This window comes from Cinclus cinclus, chromosome 24, assembly GCF_963662255.1.
Source record: "Cinclus cinclus chromosome 24, bCinCin1.1, whole genome shotgun sequence".
In the NCBI taxonomy this organism is placed as follows: domain Eukaryota; kingdom Metazoa; phylum Chordata; class Aves; order Passeriformes; family Cinclidae; genus Cinclus; species Cinclus cinclus.
The window spans coordinates 2,627,780-2,648,451 of NC_085069.1; the positions used below are offsets into that span (position 1 = coordinate 2,627,780).

Here is a 20,672-nt window from a genome sequence, read left to right on the forward strand (position 1 = left end):
GGAGCAGCCTTTGCTTCACACAGAAGCTGTGTTGTTGGCTCCTTTTTTTTTTCCTTGTTTGTCTGTGTCTGCAGTTCCTTTTACCTGTGTAGAACAAAGGGTGACAACAGCCTGTAGGCAAGATGTCTACACACTGCTGTGTCTTCTGGAGCAGGAACAAATGCTAGAGATATTTCTACCATACTTATCCGTATCATCTACCTGCTTATCATCCATACATCATCCATCCATCCATCCACACATCATCCATCCATCCATCCACCATCCTTCCCCCAGCCCCAGTCTGTCACTGAGCCACAGAATAATTAAGATTGGAAAAGACCTCCAAGATGGTTGTGTTTGACTGAACACCACCATGTGAGCTAAAGCACCAAGTGCTGTGCCCAGTCTGTGAGCACTGCCAGGAGTGGGGTCTCCCTTGCTTCACTGAGCAGCTACAGCTCTCCTTACCCCTCTCACCACCAGCTCTATAGAAGTGCCATGTCCTGTGGTAAAGCAGGGAAGAAATGGGTTTTGTAGGAGAAGCCAGCCTGGAAATTTGAGACTTGAGTTATTTTCACAGGAAGACACATCTCTGTTCCTCCCAGGATAAAAGGTGGAGATGAGCAGCAGGTTTCTGTGTGGCACGTGCTCTCAGGTGGGTGGGTGAGCTGGAGCTGCTCTCCAAGTACAGTGTGGTGTGCTCAGCCTCTGCTGGATAGGTCGTGATGGTGATGTTAGCTGAAGGTGCTGGGTGTGCATTCTCCAAAATCCAGCTTGCCTTTTCTCACTTCCTCCTCACAACTGCAGTGTCTCCACTTTACAAGAAACGTGCCATCAGTCAGCCCCAACCTGTAACAGAGTCCCAACACCAGCCCCTGAGGAGGCCCCACACTTCTGCTTTTGTCATGGGACAAAGACTGCCCAAAACTGCTGCTCAAATATGGGAGAATCATAATATTGGAATGGTTTGGGTTTAAAGTGACCTTCAAAGATCACTGTAAATGTAGTAACTGCACCACCTAATTAGTGGCTTGTCTTCATTTTCTTCTGTCTTCACTCAGAGTCAGGATTAAAAGCACAAGGGAGATGAATTTTACCATGTTTGGACTTGGATGTTTATTAAATCTTATCTAAAGCACAGAGAGTTCTGCAACACCTCTAGCTACCAGCTAAAAGTGAGCAAAAACGGAGAGTGAACCTAGCTAGTTCAAGGTCTTTTAAAGCTAAACAGTCCAACAAAGAACTAACACCTACATTATTTATACTTTTGGTCCAATAACCAAACTCCTGTGACCCACTGTGCAGCACTAACTGTCCAACTAGAAACTACTACCTGGAATCATGAAGAAGAAGAAAGAAGAAAACAGAAAGAGACAACACCCAAACCCCTCCATCTTGTCCCATACCTATTACTATATTCTAAAACCTTCAAATTCCAAACCCTTCACCATGTGACACCTCAAACTTCTATTCCAACTACTCCCCCGTAACTCTAACTCCATCACTCAAATTTGGAAGCCTTCTCCAAGGCCTCAAGTCAAAAGCAGTGTTCTCCAGGGGATCAGTGTCAGAAAGCACAGAAAGCTCAAAACTCCCAGGCTTCTGGGTTCCAACAGATCACCTTGTTCAAGCCCCTCACCTTGGGCTGGAATATCTTTCACTAGAGCAGGTTGCTCATCCAACCTGGCCTTGTACCTTTCCAGTGACAGGTCATCTACAACTTCTCTGGGCAACCCATGCCAGTGTCTTACCCTTTTATAAAAGAATTCCTCCTTACATGTAATCAAAATCTCCCTTTTTTCAGCTCAAAACTGTGAACCTTGTCCTGTCACCACATGTGCCACTCCATCTGCTGTTAAAAGATCTTTCTGTCACGCAGACAAATATCCCTCTAGATATTGAAGGGCTGCAGCAAGGTCTCCCCAGAACCTTCTCTTTTCCAGGCTGCACAACCCAGCTGTCTTGGGCTGTCCCCTTGGCACAGACAAAGTCCTTCCTGAGCACCTTGGTAGCCTCCTCTGGACTCAGCCCAACAGATCTGTTTTTTGTTCTGGAGACCCCAGAGCTGGTGCAGCACTTTGGGTGCAATCTCAAGAGTGTAATAGCAGGGGAGAATCACCTCCCTTGACTTGGTGGACACACTTGACCTGCAGCCCAGGATATACTGACTTTTTGGGCTGTAACTTCCCATTGCCAGCTCAGTTTTTCATTCACCAGTATCCCCAAGTCTTTTCCTGCAGTGCTGCTCTCACTCCGTTCATTCCCTGGATTGATAGTGGAGGCTGCCCCTACTCAATGGAGCATCTTGCACTTGGCCTTTTTGAACTTCATGTGCCCAAGTCTCATTTACCAGATGATTTTGTTTTAGAGCTAGGCAGACAAACCAAGCACAGATCTGCACTACAGAACTTTCAGGGTTACCTGGAAGCTCTGGCGGCCCCTGACATGCTCTAAGGGTCTGAGTGAGCAGAAAAGAAAAGAACAAGCACAAACGAGCTCTTCACAATTTTACACCTCTATGGCATACTTGAAGAGCAAGACAAGGCTCTCTTACAAACCAGGGCAACGACAGCTTTGGATCTGACAAATCTCTTGGCAGCTGACCTGAGGTGAAGCCATTGACAGCTTATGTTGCATGTCTCTGTCAGAAAATGGTAAACAGTGAAAATTCTGGGGAATACACCTGCCCAGGGTGTCTCCACAGCAGAACTGCTACATGGAAAGGCCAGATGGGTCTGCGCACCTCTAACAGCAGCAAGGACCCCATTCCCCCTCTCTCTCAGTCAATAGAGCATGAGACTTTTAATGCTGGGGTTGTGCATTGCAATGTAAAGGGAGCCAGAAGGGCCCTGGGCTGAGGTTTGTCTGCAGCAGGGTGAGCTGAGTGGCTGGTTAGAAACTGCCAACTTCCAGTCTCAGAAATCTCCACTGAACAGAGAGATCTGGGAGGGGGGCTGCCTTCCATCCAGGTGTTTTCTACCTGTTTAGCTCCTTTGGAAGGCTGGTGGGTACTGATGTTACAATAGTGGCTGTTGGAAAATGCTCACAGAAATTCCAGTGGCTCATGATCCACACAGAGGAACATTGCTCTGGTATTTTTTCCTAGCACATAGGATGGTTGTTATGCAAGGGGAGATAGATGTGTACAAGCTTACAGTACAGGTATCTTTAATAGCAAAGGGAAAAAGAGGTAACTATGGGTAGTGATATATTTATTTCAAAGTGATATTATTTCCTTTAAGGAGAAGTTGAACAAATAATTTATTTAAACAATTACTTTCTCTGAAAAGTGGTTTCTGATTTCTAGTCGGCCCTGGGATTTATCTTATGGTGGAATACAATGAGAATTGAGCAGTCCTCTGGTAAAATGGTGCTTCATAGTAAGTTCATGTTTCAGATACTTCATACAAAAGCTTTAAGTTGGTATTTTTGAAATGTGCCTTTTTTGAAACAGGATTTTAAACCACTGCAAGCGGCTGTAAAGTTGAACTTAAACATTATCTTTGTGTTGTCAGATTGTGTTATTACAAGCTTACCTAACACTCATGTAAACATGCACACAAACACATGGAAACAGAATCCTGCTTTTTTTTTTTTGCCTTTTCTTTGGTGTCAAAGAGCATTTTAGGTGCAAGATTTCAATTGTCCTTTAATGCTTAATGGGTATAACCTTAATTTCAGTGGTTCTGAAAGGTAAGTGATTAAAAGAAAATTTGAGGAAAAAAATTAGAAATACTAGGAGTCACAGACAAATAAGTCTTCCAGTTCACTCTCGTCTTGATTTAGCTGTAGATGTGGAGAGTGAGAACGCCTCCACCTGAACTGGCTCTGTTCCAATGCACAGAAATAAGGTACTGCCAGAGTCTGAGTTGTGTGTCCTTATTTAGATGTTCACTACACTCAGGTACTCTTCAGATTGTCCTATCCAATAGTATTAATTATGGCTTTAAAAAGCTGGTATCTTTTGAATGGCTGTAAGAGGCCTTTAAATCACAGGTTCAGATGGATTGTAAATGTCCAATTATGGTTAAATGAAACCTCGCTTTCATCTGCTCCAGAAAAGGAATAAAACTAGCCAGAGAAGAATAAGAAAAAAGATATACTTTTGCCCACAGTAACGTAAAAGAAAATGTCAGAATTGTGTGTCGCTGTTATCAGCCATTTAACAGATGTGTGGTCATGGCTTACTTAATTTACCTTATTTTTGAATCTTATTTTTATTCTGTTTTTTTTGTGTAAGCCTCAGTGATTTAAGTGTAATAGATGTAAACTCATTAAATAATTTTGTAAAAATCTAATATATTGTCCAATGAAGAGTATCCTACATCCTATCAAAAATTGTTTTGTTGAAATACCAATTACTAGATCCTCATAGATTTGTTTGTATTTCCTGTTTTTACTGACCACCTAGAAACACAAGAGGCTCTTGAAAGCAGGTCCTGATGTCCTTTATTTTACATTCCGAGCACCGTACCAAAATGGACACTGTGTTCATTCTCTGCTCCAGTAAAATGGCTAAAAAAACCCTTTCTTTTTTAACTGTTTTTTCAGAGACCTTTGTACCTCCCTGTTTCGGAGGGTGTAAATGAAAGGGTTTAGCATGGGAATAACAATGGTATAAAAGACTGAGATGGTGTTGGTTTTGTTTTGTGAAAATGCAGCTCCAGGCTGAGCATACATGAAGAACACTGTCCCAAAGAACAAGCAGATTGTTACCATGTGAGAAGAGCAGTTGGAGAAGGCCTTGTGCCTGCTTTCAGCTGAAGGCATTTGGACTATTGTGATGATTATATAACCATAGGAGACAAAAACCACCAAGGCAGTGGCCACAATGATTGATCCACACACAGCCAGCATGACGAGCTCATTGACAAGAGTGTTGGAGCAGGAGGCATGGATCACTGCAGCAACCTCACAGAAGAAGTGGTTAATTTCTCTGCGCCCGCAAAAGGACAAACTGAATGTGAAGCTTGTCTGGATGGTGCAGTTGATGCAGCCTGACAGATAAGAGCCCATCACCATGAGAACACAAAGCCTTCTGCTCATAATGACCTGGTAGAGCAGGGGGTTGCAGATGGCAGTGAAGCGATCGTAAGCCATCACGGCGAGGAAGAACGCTTCTGTTGTGCCAAAGAGAGAGAAGAAGAACATCTGCGAGGCACAGCCATTGTAGGAAATGCTTCTTCTGCCCAGTAGGAATGCCAGTGTTGCCCTGGGAGTGATGACAGAGGAATAACAGATGTCCAAGGTGGACAAGTTCTCCAGGAAGAAGTACATTGGGGTGTGCAGGTTGGAGTCCATCCTGATGATGAGTATCATGCAGACGTTTCCCACTACAGTGACGATGTACATGGTGGAGAAGAGAACAGACAGGAGGAGTTGTGATCCTGGGTGGGATTTGAACCCAACCAGAGTGAACTCACTTATCCTGGTGTGGTTTTCCATCTTTGCTTTCAGATGATGTCCCAGAAGGAAATCAGGGTGCAGTAGATTGCAGGTGGTTTTCCTAGAGAAGCAATTCTAGAAGAATAAGGCAAACAATGAGATATATAAAACATAAGAAACATTAAACATACTGAAACACATGGGGAAAAGTATAAAACTAATTGATATATCTACAGACTTTTGTCAACTATTCCAGGATAATTTGTAAACTAATAATCCTACAGTATCTTCAGTATAAAGAAGCATTCTGCATGCATCTTATCCAACCTATTTTAATTTAATAAACTTTGTCACCAACTAGAAAATGTAATTTCATTCTACATCTAAATCTATTTCAGATTTAATTGGGCATAAAAAATCTCATACTAAGATTGCAACTAACCCACAAAAGACTGCTCTCCCCTAAACAAAAGAACAAGGGAACATACTTCTTCAGATGATGCAAAACAATTGAAAATACATACAAGCCAAGAAATTTATTAGAATAATGCTGATAATTGTTTTAAAAAAACACCCTAAGTCTATTCTTTTTAAAAAACCACATTTTTTCATGTGAGAAACTGAGTTTTTCATTTACAAAGGTACTTGAAAAAAAACCCTTCAAACACTGAGATTTCTGAAATAAGTTTTCTCTACTCAAATGTTAATTCATGGAGTATGTTAAAAATTGACTAATTGACAGAATGTTTCAAGTAATTCCTTTTCAATTCTATTTAGTAATTTTATTTTCATAAGCTAGTTGTCCTCTCACCTAGGCTTGAATACATTCAGTGAGTTGATGCCTACATTAGTATTCAGAATTTGGATGCCTTTAAATTCAGTAGACAGAGATAAACACTCCAGCTTTAGAATATTTACTGTAAAAGGTAGGAATCGTATTTTAAGATTTTCTGATTTTCTCCATTGATCTAAAGGAAAGTCCAGCTATTCTGTCTGTGAAAAGATGCAAAAAGCTGAGTGACAGACAGACAGACAGTCCCCATCCAGTTACTGGCATTTTGTTTGATTTGCTGTCATTTCCATTAGACAGTTTTTCTTAACTAGCATGTACCTAATCTCTTCATTGAATTATTTTTTAACACATTTCTCCAGCTATGGTCCTCAAAATGTAGCCTCAGCTTTAGGTACCCTCTGCAGCTCTATTTAATCCTTTGTTCTGATTTAGCCACGAGTCTTAGGAAAGGGAAATAAATTTGCAGAAATAATTTCTCTTTGCATAAGCTTGCTCATCAAATATTTTGGCTCGTTTTCCTGGGGATTTTTGTGTGCAGAGAGCTCAGGTTTAGGCAGTCAAGGTCAAGTATCCAGTCTAAGCCTTTTCAAGCCCCTTGTCTGTAACTTTCACAATTCCTACAGCTTCCCCTATTGTCAAAAGAGAAATAAATGCATCCACAGTGTGATTCTTCTAGTCTCATCCTACCTGTTCAAAACAGGGGAAAACAGCAACTTAGAAGTAGTTGTCTTTGTTAGAAAAGGAATAAAGCTAGCCAGAAGATAATCAGGGGGAAAAAAGAATAGTTTTGCCCACAGTAATGTAAAAGAAAACATAAAAATTTTGTGTCACTATGGTCAGCCAAATTTAACAGATGTGGGGTCTTGGCTTACATCGTTGACCTTATTTTTATATTCTTATTTTTATTCTCTATTTGTGTGTAAAGATCAATGATTTAAGTGTGAGAGATGTAAACTTATGAAATAATTATGAAAAATCTTTTCCAATCTTAACACATTATCCATTGAAGGATATCCTACATGCTATCCAAAATTATTTAGTTGAAATAACAATTACTACTGCTTTAATTAAATGGCTTTTTGAAGAGGCTAACAAAAACCTAAGAATGAAGATGCTGGAGATACTTTTTTAACCAGTGTGAGGGGAAGGTTTTTGATTCACCTGAGAAGTCTCTGGGACTGTCTGTCTCTTGGTTGATCAAACAGAAAGTCTAGAATGCAGACACATTAAAAACTGGATTCCTGTTAATGTACTTAATTTCCAGAAGAACTAACTGTATTTATAAGCCTACATGCTCTCTAATGAAAAAAAGAGAAAACAACAATTTTTAGTTCGGTTCTGTCACTAAATTTAACAAAGCAAAGCTCAGATTTCACACACCACAATACACATACCTTGTAATACGGTCATTAAAGGCAGGTTTGGTTTTTTTGGAAATCAGGTTTCTTGAACACATTGCCAAAAAACACTAAACATTTTTTCTACTAAGCTGATTTTTCAGTAGTCTCTTGTAATCAGTACATCACTGGCCTTTCATCTGACTGGTTCTAAGGGCATTCTCCTTAGCATGTTGCTTGCATATAATTTAATAGGTGTACATAAAAACACCAGGGATTCAGTTTCCAGGTCCTGGATCTTCACAGCAGACATCTGAACCTCAAATGAGATATTTTTCCCTTGTGCCATTTTATTTTGCCTGCAAAAGAAAAAAACACAAGGAGTAAAAGGAATAAAATAACAAGGAATAAAACACAAACAATGAAGTGTAAAGCTGTTTCTGTCTTCTACCCCTACTTTTCCATTGTTTCTTATGCAGAGCCCTTCCTGCCCCTAGCAGATTTCTTTCTGCTGAGCAAAACACTGTGGACCTAATCAAGACCTCATTAGCCATTAGAATCTGCTTCCTCCCACATTATCAAAATAGAACAGACACTATTGCCTTCTCCCCAAGCAATAATACTTCTCTTCTCTATACAAAAGCAAGTTTTCACTAAATGTGTTCTCTTCTCTGACTGGCAGGGAGGGTGCACTCAGCATCTGAAATTTAGAAGTATGATTCAGGTGAGGCCCAGCTTCTAAGGGAACACTGCTCTGGAGTGCAGCAACCACTCCAGGAAGGGGAAAAGCATCTCCCAACTCCTAAACTCCTATTTGGGTATCTCAGACACTTGAGGACGTGGCTGTTTTTCAAAAAACAAACTTGCATTTTTCTCAGCACAGGAGCTTGACGTTTAGTTACAGTTTACAGACTATATTAAATTTTGTTTTGGCACATGATTTTAAATAAATCTACATGAAGTAGATGTTTCTGTTCTTGATTTAATAGCTTCCCAAATTTTGTGACTGGCAATAGATCAGTATCTTCTAAACCCAGACTACCTTACATTTACATTTGCATACATTATCAGCTCCCATAGGCAGAGAGTAAGGTGAAGTGAGATGGAATGTTTCTCAAAAGCTAAGATTGGACTTAGTCTTACCTGCTTTACCTGTGGGTAGTGACTTATTCACAGTACTTTTAAGGCACCCAAACTTGAATTTGCCAAAGTGTTTATTAGGAAAACTTCCAAAAATAAACTTAGATGTAAGAGAGAACTTGCATTCTTAAAAGGTTTGGGTTTCTGTAAGACTTTTCTGTGTTGTCTCCTTCCCTAAGAGCACTTAGGAACACCTTTTAAATAGATTATGAATTATCTGTTTCAGGTTTTCTAACAACATTATTATTAGTGTTCATAAACCCCAGAATAATTGGATGATAATCCTCTTCACAGTGTATTTGAAGGATTTTCCTGACATTATTTCAAAACAATCACTTTGGATCAGTGCTTTACAACCAGTCAACATGTGTAGCCAAATCACTGAAATAAATCTTGCAAAATTTCAATGAGAAACCCACTAAGGAGTACTGAAATACTGTGGTTTGCACTTTATATATAAAAAACTGAAATAAGAGAAGAAATAGATTAGGTGATTATTGGTGTGTCAGTAATTTAATATATTGCAATAAGAATGAAGCGAGCCTGATGCTGTACTGATTTTGTCTTGGATAGAGTTAAATTACTTCAATGTAGCTTTTATGGGACTAAATTCTGGATTTATGATGAAAACCAAATTGAGAACACAGGAATGCTTCAGTTACTGGTGAACAGTGCTGGAAGGGGACAGCTGGGACAGCTGACTCCAGCTGAGCAGAGAGACGTTCCAGACCATGTGGCATCATGCCCATCAATAAAAACTGCAGGAAAAAGGAGGAGGGGAATGTCTCTTCTAAAGTAACCATTGGGTGTAATTTCCCCATTTTCTTGGAGATGGCTGAACATAGAAGCATATGTTATAGATAAATAACATATTAGAGGGTGATAATCCATATCCATGAGTAGTAAAGGAGCTGAGGGTAGTTTGCTTAGATGTCTAAATAGGCATGTCTAAACTTTAGGTATTTTTAGAAGAATTCATATATAGCTGTATCTGTGGCTCTTGATTTTTAATGCAAATCTAAAGAACTACTGGATTTTTGTTGTTGTTGTTGTTGTTCATTTGCAATGGTTCATATTGTCATGTATATTCATGTTGTGTCAATTACCTATTTTCTCCTGGCAGATTTTCTAATTTCTGATTTTCTAATCCTGGCAGATTTGCTAATATCTGGATTATAGCCAGCACCCTGCATTTCTGGTGAGAGTTCCCAACTATGATTAACTTCAAGCTGTTCCTGACACCTCTCCTGAACATTGTGTTCAAGTCCTCAAAAAGGTCTTGTTTGAAACAATTGGTAATACATGGCACAGTATGCACAGACATTTCCAGGTTTCTTCCCTGGAAAGCTGAATGTTTCATCTGCAAAACTGGAGGAATCAGCAGGCTAGTAGAGGGCACAGAATATCAGATACCATGGTCTTAGTCATAGACTCAAACCTAGGTTTTAATATGGCCACATGGAGATGCACTCTGCTGACAGATTTTCTCAGACGATCTGTGTTTAGCTCAGATTCACCAGTTGTGTTTCCAGACTCCTGCATGAGAGTAATGATGAAATACTGCTGGATCCAAGGCTCGTGCAGCCTGAAGGAAATATTGCAGTGATTTATCCTTTCAGCTGTGTTTGAATTTCTTCATGGAAGAGATTATTTGGTGTGCAATGAGGTTATTTAGGGTATCTTGGTCCTGTTGTGAAGAGCTGAGACAGAGTGACAATGCAGTTGTACCATGTGAATACCATGAGCTACTCTCTAATGCTATATTATAAATGTTACAATTACACATAATTTTCTGCTGCCTATTTCTTTCAAGGGATAATAACAAAACCTTGGACTAAATAAATCATACATAGATAGCTGATTTTCACATACATTTTACAAGGTTTTCTGGACTCTAGGGCAAACAAATCTGGGGTTAATTTTCTAGCATTTCCAAACATATTTAAAAACAGAGCAGTCATTCAGCTGGAGACTTTTAAGAGAGGGTGACAGCATAGATTCTTAGGGGTAAAATGAGAAAAAAACCCCAAACCCACACATCTCAAGTCAAAACCATAGTATATACATAGATCTAACTTAGGTATATCAAGGTCTGGTTCAGTAAATGGTAATGTTTGAATGAACAGGAGAGTTTGGCATGGATTAAGGTCTGGACCTCCTGACTTGAGCTCATCAGCACTGCCAGTTACCTTCATGGGCAAAGCCCCTTCTCTGGGACTCCTCAGTTGATTTCTTTGGTGTGTCATCTGCAAGTAAAAGTCCTTCTCATGGCAAACCTGACTTCTTTGTTTCTAAGACAATATATGAGAGGATTCAGAAGTGGCACAACCACTGTGTACAGGACTGACACCAGCTTGTTAGCATGATAGGTGTACATGAGCTTAGGGTGGGAGTAAGTGAACAGAGTGGTGGAGTAGAACAGAATCACCACGGTCAGGTGGGAGCTGCAGGTGGAAAAGGCCTTTTGCCTGCCCTGAGAAGAAGGAATCTTCACCACAGTGAGCAGGATGCAAATGTAGGAGGCCACCACAGTGCACAGAGGCACCATGATCACCAGCAGAGCCAAGATGAAGTCCACTAGCACAGCCAAAGAGGAATCACTGCAGGAGATGTTCAGCAGGGGTGAAATATCACAGAAATAATGATTGATTTTGTCCACACTGCAGAATGAGAGGCGGGCTATAAAGCTCAGCTTGATGGAAGAAGTGGTCAAACCACACATCCAACAGCCAGCTACCAGCTGAGCACAGAACTTGTGCCTCATGATGAGGGGGTACCTGAGAGGTTTGCATATGGCCACAAAGCGGTCACAGGCCATCACAGCTAGCAGAACATACTCAGTACAAACCAAAGTCACAAAGAAATGCAGCTGTGCCATGCACCCCTGGAATGAGATACGTTTGTCATGAGACAGGACATCTCTGATCATCTTTGGCTCAATGACAGAAACATACCAGATCTCTAAGAAAGACAGATTCCCTAGGAAGAAATACATGGGGGTTTGCAGGCTGTGGTTATTTCGGATGATGAGAATGATAAGGAGGTTTTCCAACACAGTTAATAAATAAACCAGAAGTAAAGCAGAGAAGAGAAGCAGCTGCAGTTCACCAGTGGTGGGAAAACCCAGGAGAATGAAATACATGACTTTGGTTTCATTCGTCCCACCCATTCTGTAGAAGAAAGATGAACCTTATCCACCTGCAATAAATTAATACAATGACACCTAACTACACAGGCTTAAATTCACAGCCATAGGTTACATCACCATTTAAAGACACTGTAAAAGCTCAGAAACTTTGTTCCTGGGTTTTTAGTAATTAACTTTGTGAAGTCTATCTGCTCAAATCTGATTTTTTTATTTTAAAAAGTAAAGCATGCTTTTTAATTTACATTTCATGGAGATAAATATTCATTACAAATCTAAGACAAATTATCAATGATGCTAATATATTATCCATCCAGTATGAAGAAATCACAGCTTATAGATAGACATTCACATTTCCAATGCTTTCGTTGCTACATCTAAACATTTCTAAAGTTATATCATATCTATTCCATAAACTGTAAGGGAAATTTGAAGTGCCACAAAGATATACATTTTGATAATAAAATGCCCCTCCAAACACCTCTGAAGGAGCCCACTAGAGGTTTCTATATCTGTCTCTGAGCACACTTACATCTACACAAAGTCTATTGAGATGGTACCCATAGCATCCCAGATACAGCATAAGTGCAAGCAAATTCTGATGCTGGATCTGGTTTGTTTGCAACTAACTCAGATTAATCCTTCAAAAAATAAGAATGGCTCAGTCTGTGCTATTAAAAACAAAACTGTTCTCAACCTTCTGTAGTGGGAATCCACTGCCTTAGTTGATCCTGGAGAATAGCAGTGATCAGTAGGGTACAGATGAAGTGCAGACTGTTATGTCAGTCGTGTGATTTATACCAGCACAGATAAATCAACACTTTATTTCCCTTTGGTGTCTCATGAGATCTGATTCAGAAATTATAGCTAGTCTCCCAATGGAAGCAATCACAGAAAGAGGAGGGGTGTTATTGTTTCCTCTGTGATTCCATACAGTGTAGAAGAAACTCCGAAGATTTTTTTCTGAGACACTGAACAATGAAAAAATAGCAGCTAGTGTGTCTACTGATTTTTATAAGGCAGAGGAAAATGAAAGCATATCCTGAGGCAGAGGATATGGCAGTCTTTTACCAAAAGGTAATTTAGAAAAATATTTTAGTGCCTTAATCCAAATCCGTAGCCTTAACTGGTAATCACTTTTGGAGTGAGTAATTACACCCACACTGGAGTTACACGCACAATCTTCAGACACACAAATACACATTTTCTGAATTGTGGAGTACAGTGCAAGTATGTACAGAGCAAAAGGAGGATCAGAGATAACATTGAACTGCTACCTGATGAGGTCAGCTGCCTCCCAAACACGACTGAGGTGCTGCTGCAGGATTCTGTAGCTTGAAGAGTACAAAACCTGATCTGGTCCACTCCACTCTGCCAGGTGGGAGCAGTCCCTGGAGCCAGCTACTTGTAAAATCACCTTCCAGCTGGTCTCATGTGAATCAGATACCTTACTCAAGCCAGAACCATGCATAAAATCACTTTCATATAGTGAGAATAATGGGAGTTTAGCATCTAGGAGAGCTAGAATTACAGAAGCTATTTGTCTTTTGGAGCGCCCAGTTTGATTCTTTTGCAAATATGTAAGATCTAGTGACATTTGACATGCCTTATTGGTATACTGGTTGAATTCTAACCACTGGCCAAAGCCATATGTGCATGCTCAGGAATGTGAGGGCATCTCATGAATAAGACAACTTTAAAATAATGTAAGTGCATGGAGAAGAGAGAGTAGTGTTGTCAGAAGCACGAGTGTTAGTTCTTACCTCATTTCTGTTAGGCTGCTGAGGGTCCAACTACCATGGACTGATTTTGGGATCCCTACAGTTCAAGGAAAATGTGGATAAACTAGAGAGGTGCTTCCTAAAGCCTGCTAAGATGGGAAGGTGTGACTCAGGGTACATGCACCATGAAAAGAAGTTGATGTAGCTGGGTTTGTTCAATGTGGGCTATTGGAGACTGTGCTGTGGTCTAATGGGGACAAGCTATAAAAAGGGACAAAGACAGTGATTTGCAACTCAGTAGCTGCTATTTAGGCCATTAGAAGATGTGAGGTCAGAAAAGTGCTTAAACAGATTTTAGCACCTCTGACATTTTCAGCTCTCAGCTAGACCAAGCCACAGCTGACATCACAGAGACAAGGGGACAGTTATGCTATAAAAGGGAAGTCAAATTATAAATATATTCACATCTGGAATACTGCATCCAGCTCTTGGCTCCCCAGTGGAAGAGTGATGTGGATATACTGGAGAGCATCCATTCCCTGCATAGTATTGAACATACTGCTCATGTTGAAATCTACTCAGTGGGTACCTACAGTCAGATTCACTTCCCTAAACATCAATTTCTGTTGCAGTTTGGGATGCCACAGGCTTTACATTTGACATCCACATCAAAGAATCATACAAAAACTTGGGTTGGAAAGACAGACCTTTGCTTCCAGAATATTTTTAACTCACTCTGCTGTCACAAACATATTTCGGGGTGGTCAGGTTTTTCAGGGACTTGTCAGGTCAACCTTTGAAAAGCTCAAAGGACAGAAATTTTATTACCTTTCTGGGGCTGTGTTGTGTTGCTTCATCACTCTGATTGATTTTGTTTGATTCCCCCCCCCCCCCCCCCCCCCCCTTGTTTTGGACTATTTTATCTGAATTTAATTTGTTGGAAGAAGTTCCTGTTGCTTTTGTCTTTTCAGACATGCACAATTAAGAATTGCCTGTGTCTCCTCTATAACTTTCAGGTGCTGGCAGACTGCAGCTAAACACCTCCTCAACATTCTCTTTTTCCATGCCTAAAAAACTGCTTCCATCTGTCTCTCTGTATGCTGTGTGGTCCCGCCCTTCTGTCATTTGGTAACTCTCTGCTGGAATGTCCATTTTGTCCTTCTTGTAGGGGGGAATGCCAAACTGGACACAGGAATGTTGATGTAGTCCTGGGTAGCAAACAGAGTCAAGAACCTTTTGCCATCAGGCGTGCTGGTGCAAGATTTTGCGTCTGTGTGTTAAATTACCTTAAAGTTCTTCATGACCCTGTCCTTTGAATGTTACTTTAGGAAAGACATGTGTTTAGGCAACCGATTCTTCTCTTAGTGCTTATATCTCCTCAGGTAATGTTGAAGGACCACAGGAAAATAACATTTTCAATCAGGAGGCTCATTTAGCATTTAAAATGGAAATCAAACCATGCAAATTAACCCTCTTCCCCAAAAGTAAAGGTTTGTTTTCTGAATCTGAGCTACTTCCCAAAGTTATATTTGAAGGTAATAAAGAAGAAACTTCTCAGTGGTGGTTCATGGCCTCCTGTCACAGGTATTTAAAATTACTGTTATTATCTGAATTACTGAAGTGCCCATCCTCATCCCTGTGAAGAAAGTTGATATAACTATTTATTTGGTGCCTCAGGTTCTTTGAATCCTAGTTTTATGTTAAGTTGAATCAAGGTGAGAATGCAATTTTGTTCTTTGATTCATACCAAAAAAAAATCCAGTCAGCGAAGGTAATTATGTTTATTGTCTTTTCTACTCCCTGGGAATGATGTATGATATGTTTAGTTACAAAAACCTTTTACATTCACACAGATTGATTGATTTTAGCTGAACATGCAGACTGACTCGGGAGAAGGAATTGTTAAACACTGATGTTGAAAGAGAACCCTAAAGAAAAAAACATTTCTATCAAAGTAAAAATCTTATTAGACTTCCATAGGACTTAGACACATTGAGTTGGAAGATTATCTTCCAAGCACTGCATCAGTGATCAGATGCAGAAACTCTGGAGAGAGCAGCCCTGCTACACAAGACCTTCAGTAAAGTGTCCTTTACCTCCTGGTTCCTCAGGCAGTAAATTAATGGGTTTAGCATTGGGGTGATTATGGTATAAATGATGGAAACCAGCTTGTTGAGATCCCAGGATCTGATACTCCTGGGCCGAGCGTACATGAAGAGGGTGGCAGAGAAGAAAATGATGACCACAGCCAGGTGAGAAGCACAGGTGGAGAAGGCTTTCTTCCTGTTCTGGGCCTTGGGCATGAGCAGAATGGTGCTGATTATGCAGCTGTAAGAAATTATGATGACAGAGAGGGGGATCAACAACATAAGCAAGGCTGAGATGAAGTCCACCGTCTCAGCAAGTCGCCGCTCGGCACACGAGAGGTTGAGCAGAGGGCTGATGTCACAGAAAAAGTGGTTGATGACCCTGGGGCCGCAGAAGGAGAGCCGGGCAATGAAGAACACCTTGAGCACAGATATGAGAAAGCCAAGCAGCCAGGAGCCCGTGGCCAGCTGCCTGCAGGCCCTGTGGCTCATGGTGAGCGGGTAGCGCAGGGGGGAGCGGATGGCCACGCAGCGGTCCAAGGCCATCGCAGCCAGCAGGGAGCACTCGGTGTACACCAGGGCAATGAAAAAGTACAGCTGGGCCATGCAGCCCAGGAAGGAGATGCTCTTATTCCTCACCACCAAGCTGACCAACAGCTTGGGAACGGTGACTGAAATGTAGCAGGCCTCCAGGAAGGCTAGATGGCCCAGGAAGAAGTACATGGGCTTGTGGAGCTGGGGGTTGGTTATAATTAACACGATGATAACGAGGTTCTCGGCGACAGTCAGCAAATACACGGCAAGGAAGATTACAAACAGCAGAGGCTGGAGCTCTGGAGTGGCAGGGAATCCCACGAGGATGAACTCATGGATGTGGGTAACATTTTCTGGTACCATGATGACCTTGAAGATCTGGAATGTATGAGGAGGAAAAAGGAAAGAAATAAGGAACATTTTGTATTATCTCCCCCAAGCATCCTCTTCATCCTGGACTTGCAAATACACAGTTTAATTAGAAATTTCACATCAGGTCTTTAATTGACATTCCTTATTATTTAACCAATTCTGAATATTTTTTGTGTCTTCCAGCAGGATTTGTGATTCAGATGCTGGGTCCAAGAAAGCATTTGGGCTTCACTGATTTCTTCGCAGACCTTCTTACCCCTGTCTTCACTTAAAACACAGTCAAAGGGGAAGGAACAGCATTATTAAATATGGATTTGATCTGAGTTCTGAGCTACCCCCCAGGCAGAAGCACAGTCTTGCTGAGTGATTGCACTCAGGCACAGCAAACTTGGCTTGAGCTGTTTCACTGTCTCATTTACTCCTGAATATTTCCAGAAAAAAAAAAAAGTGTTTGTTCTCTCACATGGAGTGCTTTAAATAAGTTTGCTAAGGTTAAGGGATATAGGCATTTGGGGTTTTTTCTTTTGAAATTGGAAAGGAGCTGGGCATCTGAAAATTTCTCTCATTTTCAATGGATTGACTAAAATATGCCATTTCTCTCCCCAAATAACAGTTTTTACACAGAGTCTTAGATGACAATAATTACATAGCCATCCGTAATTTTTCTTCTGCATTAATTGATAGAATGAATCTTGATTTTTCACAAAATATCTGAAGTTTGATGTTTATGCCTCTTCTTTTCCACTTCTTAGGGAAGATTTCAAACAACATTTTTTTTACCTATTTCTGCACATTCCTATCCAATACTCAGCTGACTTCCTAGAATGATGTTCAGTATTTGTTATTCACAAAATACTTTTCATATAAAACATTAAGAAAAAAAGATCCATTAATGTTATGAAGAAAAAGAAATATGTATTTTTCTGATATAATTATTTCTTTGTCTTTGAGTTTCAAAATATTTATTTCAAATTAGATTTCTCTCTTGCATATAGATAATATGTGCAGAATCAATCTGATTACATAACTTAGATATTTCATTACAAATATATCACTTCTGCCAAATAATAAAATTATAGAAGACTAAATACAGTTTCATTTCTAAGGATGGCTTTCACATCTCCAGCCTTCCATGAGGTTTAAGCTGGGGTAAATATTGACAGGTAAGGCAGATAACTCATTTTCCAATATAGCCAGTAGAGATTCAAGCAGTACAAGGAAAAAAACTAGTTTAAGTGATTTAGCATGCTATGGAATACAAACCACAATTGAAAAGGATATCAACAAGAAAAGAAAAATTATGGTTTCCCATTTCAATATAGGCTTTAAAAATTCCAGATCTACCTTATAGTTCCATAGAATATTGACTGGCACTCCTTTAATTTTAAAAGGGTGTTTAATTAGAGGGTTTCAGGTACCTGTCCTCAAATACCAGATCACTCTCAGATGGCACAGAAAGATAAAGTCCCTGTTTCAAGAATGAAGCTTCCCGGGTAAAAATAATGGTGAATTTTTTTACATTCTAGTCCACTGAAAGTAGAACACAAATGCCTTTTTTTACCACATAAACATGTTCAGAAGTACTGCTATTGCATAGAAAACACAGGAAGAGAGGGAAAGGTTATTTATATTTATATTTATATTTATATTTATATTTATATTTATATTTATATTTATATTTATATTTATATTTATATTCTCTCAACAGAGGTCATAAGATTTTTAAAGCACAATACATTAAGGCCATAAGAAATTTTCATATTTCTAGTATTTTAATCTGTTGAGTCCAGCTCTGTTTTCCTTTCCAAGCAATCCCTCTCTCTTCTCTCACACACTTTGGAAACATCCCTTGAAAACTACTCACAGAATCACAGAGTCCCAGGATGGTCTGGGGTGGGAAGGCACCTTAAATCCCATCCAGTGGGATGTCCCATGGCAGGGTCACCTCCCACTGTCCCAGATGCTCTCAGCCCCAGTGTCCAGCCTGGCCTTGGGCACTGCCAGGGATCCAGGGGCAGCCACAGCTGCTCTGGGCACCCTGTGCCAGCCATGCCCACCCTCCCAGGGACAGATTTCTTTCCAATATCTGATCTAAACTTACTCCTTTTCACTTTGAAGCCTTGTACTGTCACCCCAGTTCCTGATAAGAACTGGGAATGCCATTTCCAAGACACAACTTACGTTGGAGTTCTCAGAGCTCAGGTGAGATCAGATGAGAAGAAACACCTTTAACAAGCCTAGATAAAAAGAAATTAAATGCTCTTTGTCTGAACAAGAGATCAGTATCTCTGCCTCTTTCTCTCTTCCATTTAGCTAAAACCTTACCCCTTTGCTTCTCTGTTCCTCTCCGAGAGGCTGGAAGCTGGCTGGTTTGTACAAAGCTGTGAGCAAAAACAGTTCCTGCAGGCTTCTGTCGCTTCAGCTGAGCTAAGATTTCCCAGGACGCTGAAACGTCTCTCAGCACATTAACCTTCAAAGCCCAAGAGAACTGGCAACAGAATTAGAGGGAATAAATTTCTCTCCTTTTTCTAAACCCCACGGAAGGTGTTGCTCTGCTGATGGTTGGTTCTTTGCTTGTGCTAAACCAGCTATTGTACCACTATTCATACTTGTTTTTTTTTCATTCTCCAAAGTCACTGCTGTCAATGTGACAAGGCATCAGACTAGAACTCAGGATATTTGTACTTTGCTGGTAGCTTCTGATGGGTAGCTCTGACCAATACAACTCTTCACTTATCAGTGCCTTAGTTTCTCCATACATTAAATCATTATTGCACTGGTCTTGAATATTATTTGATGTTCCACAGATAAAGAAGCACCCAAGCATTATGTATCAAGAATATTGTTGGTGTGAAAGACACCATTCAGAGGGGAAAACCAACTCCCTGCACGTGTCAACAGCTTAGAGTGAGATACAGCCCAGAGAGGATGCCCAAATTCAAGTGAGAATAGTGCAAATTTCCACCTGTGAGCTACGTGACTCAACTCCCAGTAAAGTCACTAGGAAGGCAGTCAACAGAAAAGAGTCTGGACAGTGTTTCACCTCCTTCAAAAGCAACCAAGTTGTTTGGGATTCAATTTCCAAAATGTGTACTGCTCATTGATCTTCACAGCCTTCAGCTCTGTATTTTTTGGGATCTTCCAGACCTATGAAGATGTCTTGGATACCCAAGAATCTGTTCCTTTCTCCAGAGGATTGAAATAAAACAGATATAACCGAGACACCTGTGTGGCCACAGGAACTTAGACTTCGTGCTGCTGGAAAATCCATTCCTTGGGAACATTAAGACTCCATCTCTGGAAAACTGATTCTCATATGAAGTAGAGTGCAAATAAATGTAACCCAGACAGACAGACTTCTTATTTATATATTTAATATTTCTATTTCTATTTCTATTTCTATTTCTATTTCTATTTATATTTATATTTATATTTATATTGATATTGATGTATGGAATTTATTTATTCATTAGATATATCTGCTTTTGATTCCCTTGACTTTGTGTGGCCTGTGCTTTTAGGAAGCCCATGGAGGCATCAGCTGCAGTGTCAGGGAATGAGTGGCTGCTGCAGGCTCCCGGTTGTTTGGCCATTGCTCAGGTGACAGCACACCTGGTGCAGGTGAGGAGCAGGGTGGAGGCTCCTGGCGGGCCCCGAGCCAGGGCTGGGGCACGGGGCGGATCTGTGCTGCTCTGCCGGGTGTGAGCACAGCAGAGAGGGGGAGCAGGGAGGCGGGAGCTGCCGAGGGCTGGAGAAGCGCAGCTGAGTGCCGGGCTCAGGCGGACACAGGGACCCGGCTGGGAGGTGCTGAGGAGCAGGGCACGGCAGTGCTGGCAAACAGAACCGTACCGAGGGGCTTGAGAAGGCTGGCACAAAGCAGGGTGTGAACAGCCCCGGGCTGGGTGGCTGCAGAGCCTGAGGCAGACAAAAGCATTGGGACCTTCCGCTGAGAAAGGAGAGCTGCAGCAGTGGGAGACAGAGGAGAAAGCCCAAGGAATGCAAGGAAGTGATGTCAAAAAAGAGCTAGATAGACAGACAGAGAGAAAGGACAGAGGAAGATGGAAAGAAAGACAAAGAGCAGAGAGGGCACTGGCTGGGGAAAGAATAAAACCTGATTCAGACAAAATCTGAAATGGCAATTATTGGTTTGGAGAATTTAGCATGCTTTACTGCACT

The 20,672-nt window shown here is 40.8% G+C and overlaps 3 protein-coding genes across 3 annotated transcripts; all 3 read right to left on the minus strand.

Annotated features, from left to right (window-relative positions):
• Nucleotides 1-4,497: 4,497 nt before the first annotated feature.
• LOC134053288 (olfactory receptor 9S13-like) lies at nt 4,498-5,433 on the minus strand. Its single transcript, XM_062508217.1, has one exon. The coding sequence runs from the start codon at nt 5,425-5,427 to the stop codon at nt 4,498-4,500; it is 930 nt and encodes a 309-aa protein (XP_062364201.1). The 5' UTR covers nt 5,428-5,433.
• Nucleotides 5,434-10,879: 5,446 nt separating this feature from the next.
• Nucleotides 10,880-11,806, minus strand: LOC134053458 (olfactory receptor 6Y1-like). Its single transcript, XM_062508471.1, has one exon. It carries the CDS (start codon nt 11,804-11,806, stop codon nt 10,880-10,882), a length of 927 nt encoding a protein of 308 aa, XP_062364455.1.
• Nucleotides 11,807-15,527: 3,721 nt separating this feature from the next.
• On the minus strand, nt 15,528-16,487 carry LOC134053459 (olfactory receptor 6B1-like). Its single transcript, XM_062508472.1, has one exon. The coding sequence runs from the start codon at nt 16,485-16,487 to the stop codon at nt 15,528-15,530; it is 960 nt and encodes a 319-aa protein (XP_062364456.1).
• Between the last annotated feature and the right edge of the window lie 4,185 nt (nt 16,488-20,672).

Excerpts from the sequence above, each read along its gene's own strand:
- LOC134053288 (XM_062508217.1), bottom strand. The coding sequence starts at position 5,427 with ATGGAAAACCACACCAGGATAAGTGAGTTCACTCTGGTTGGGTTCAAA.
- LOC134053458 (XM_062508471.1), bottom strand. The coding sequence starts at position 11,806 with ATGGGTGGGACGAATGAAACCAAAGTCATGTATTTCATTCTCCTGGGT.
- LOC134053459 (XM_062508472.1), bottom strand. The coding sequence starts at position 16,487 with ATGGTACCAGAAAATGTTACCCACATCCATGAGTTCATCCTCGTGGGA.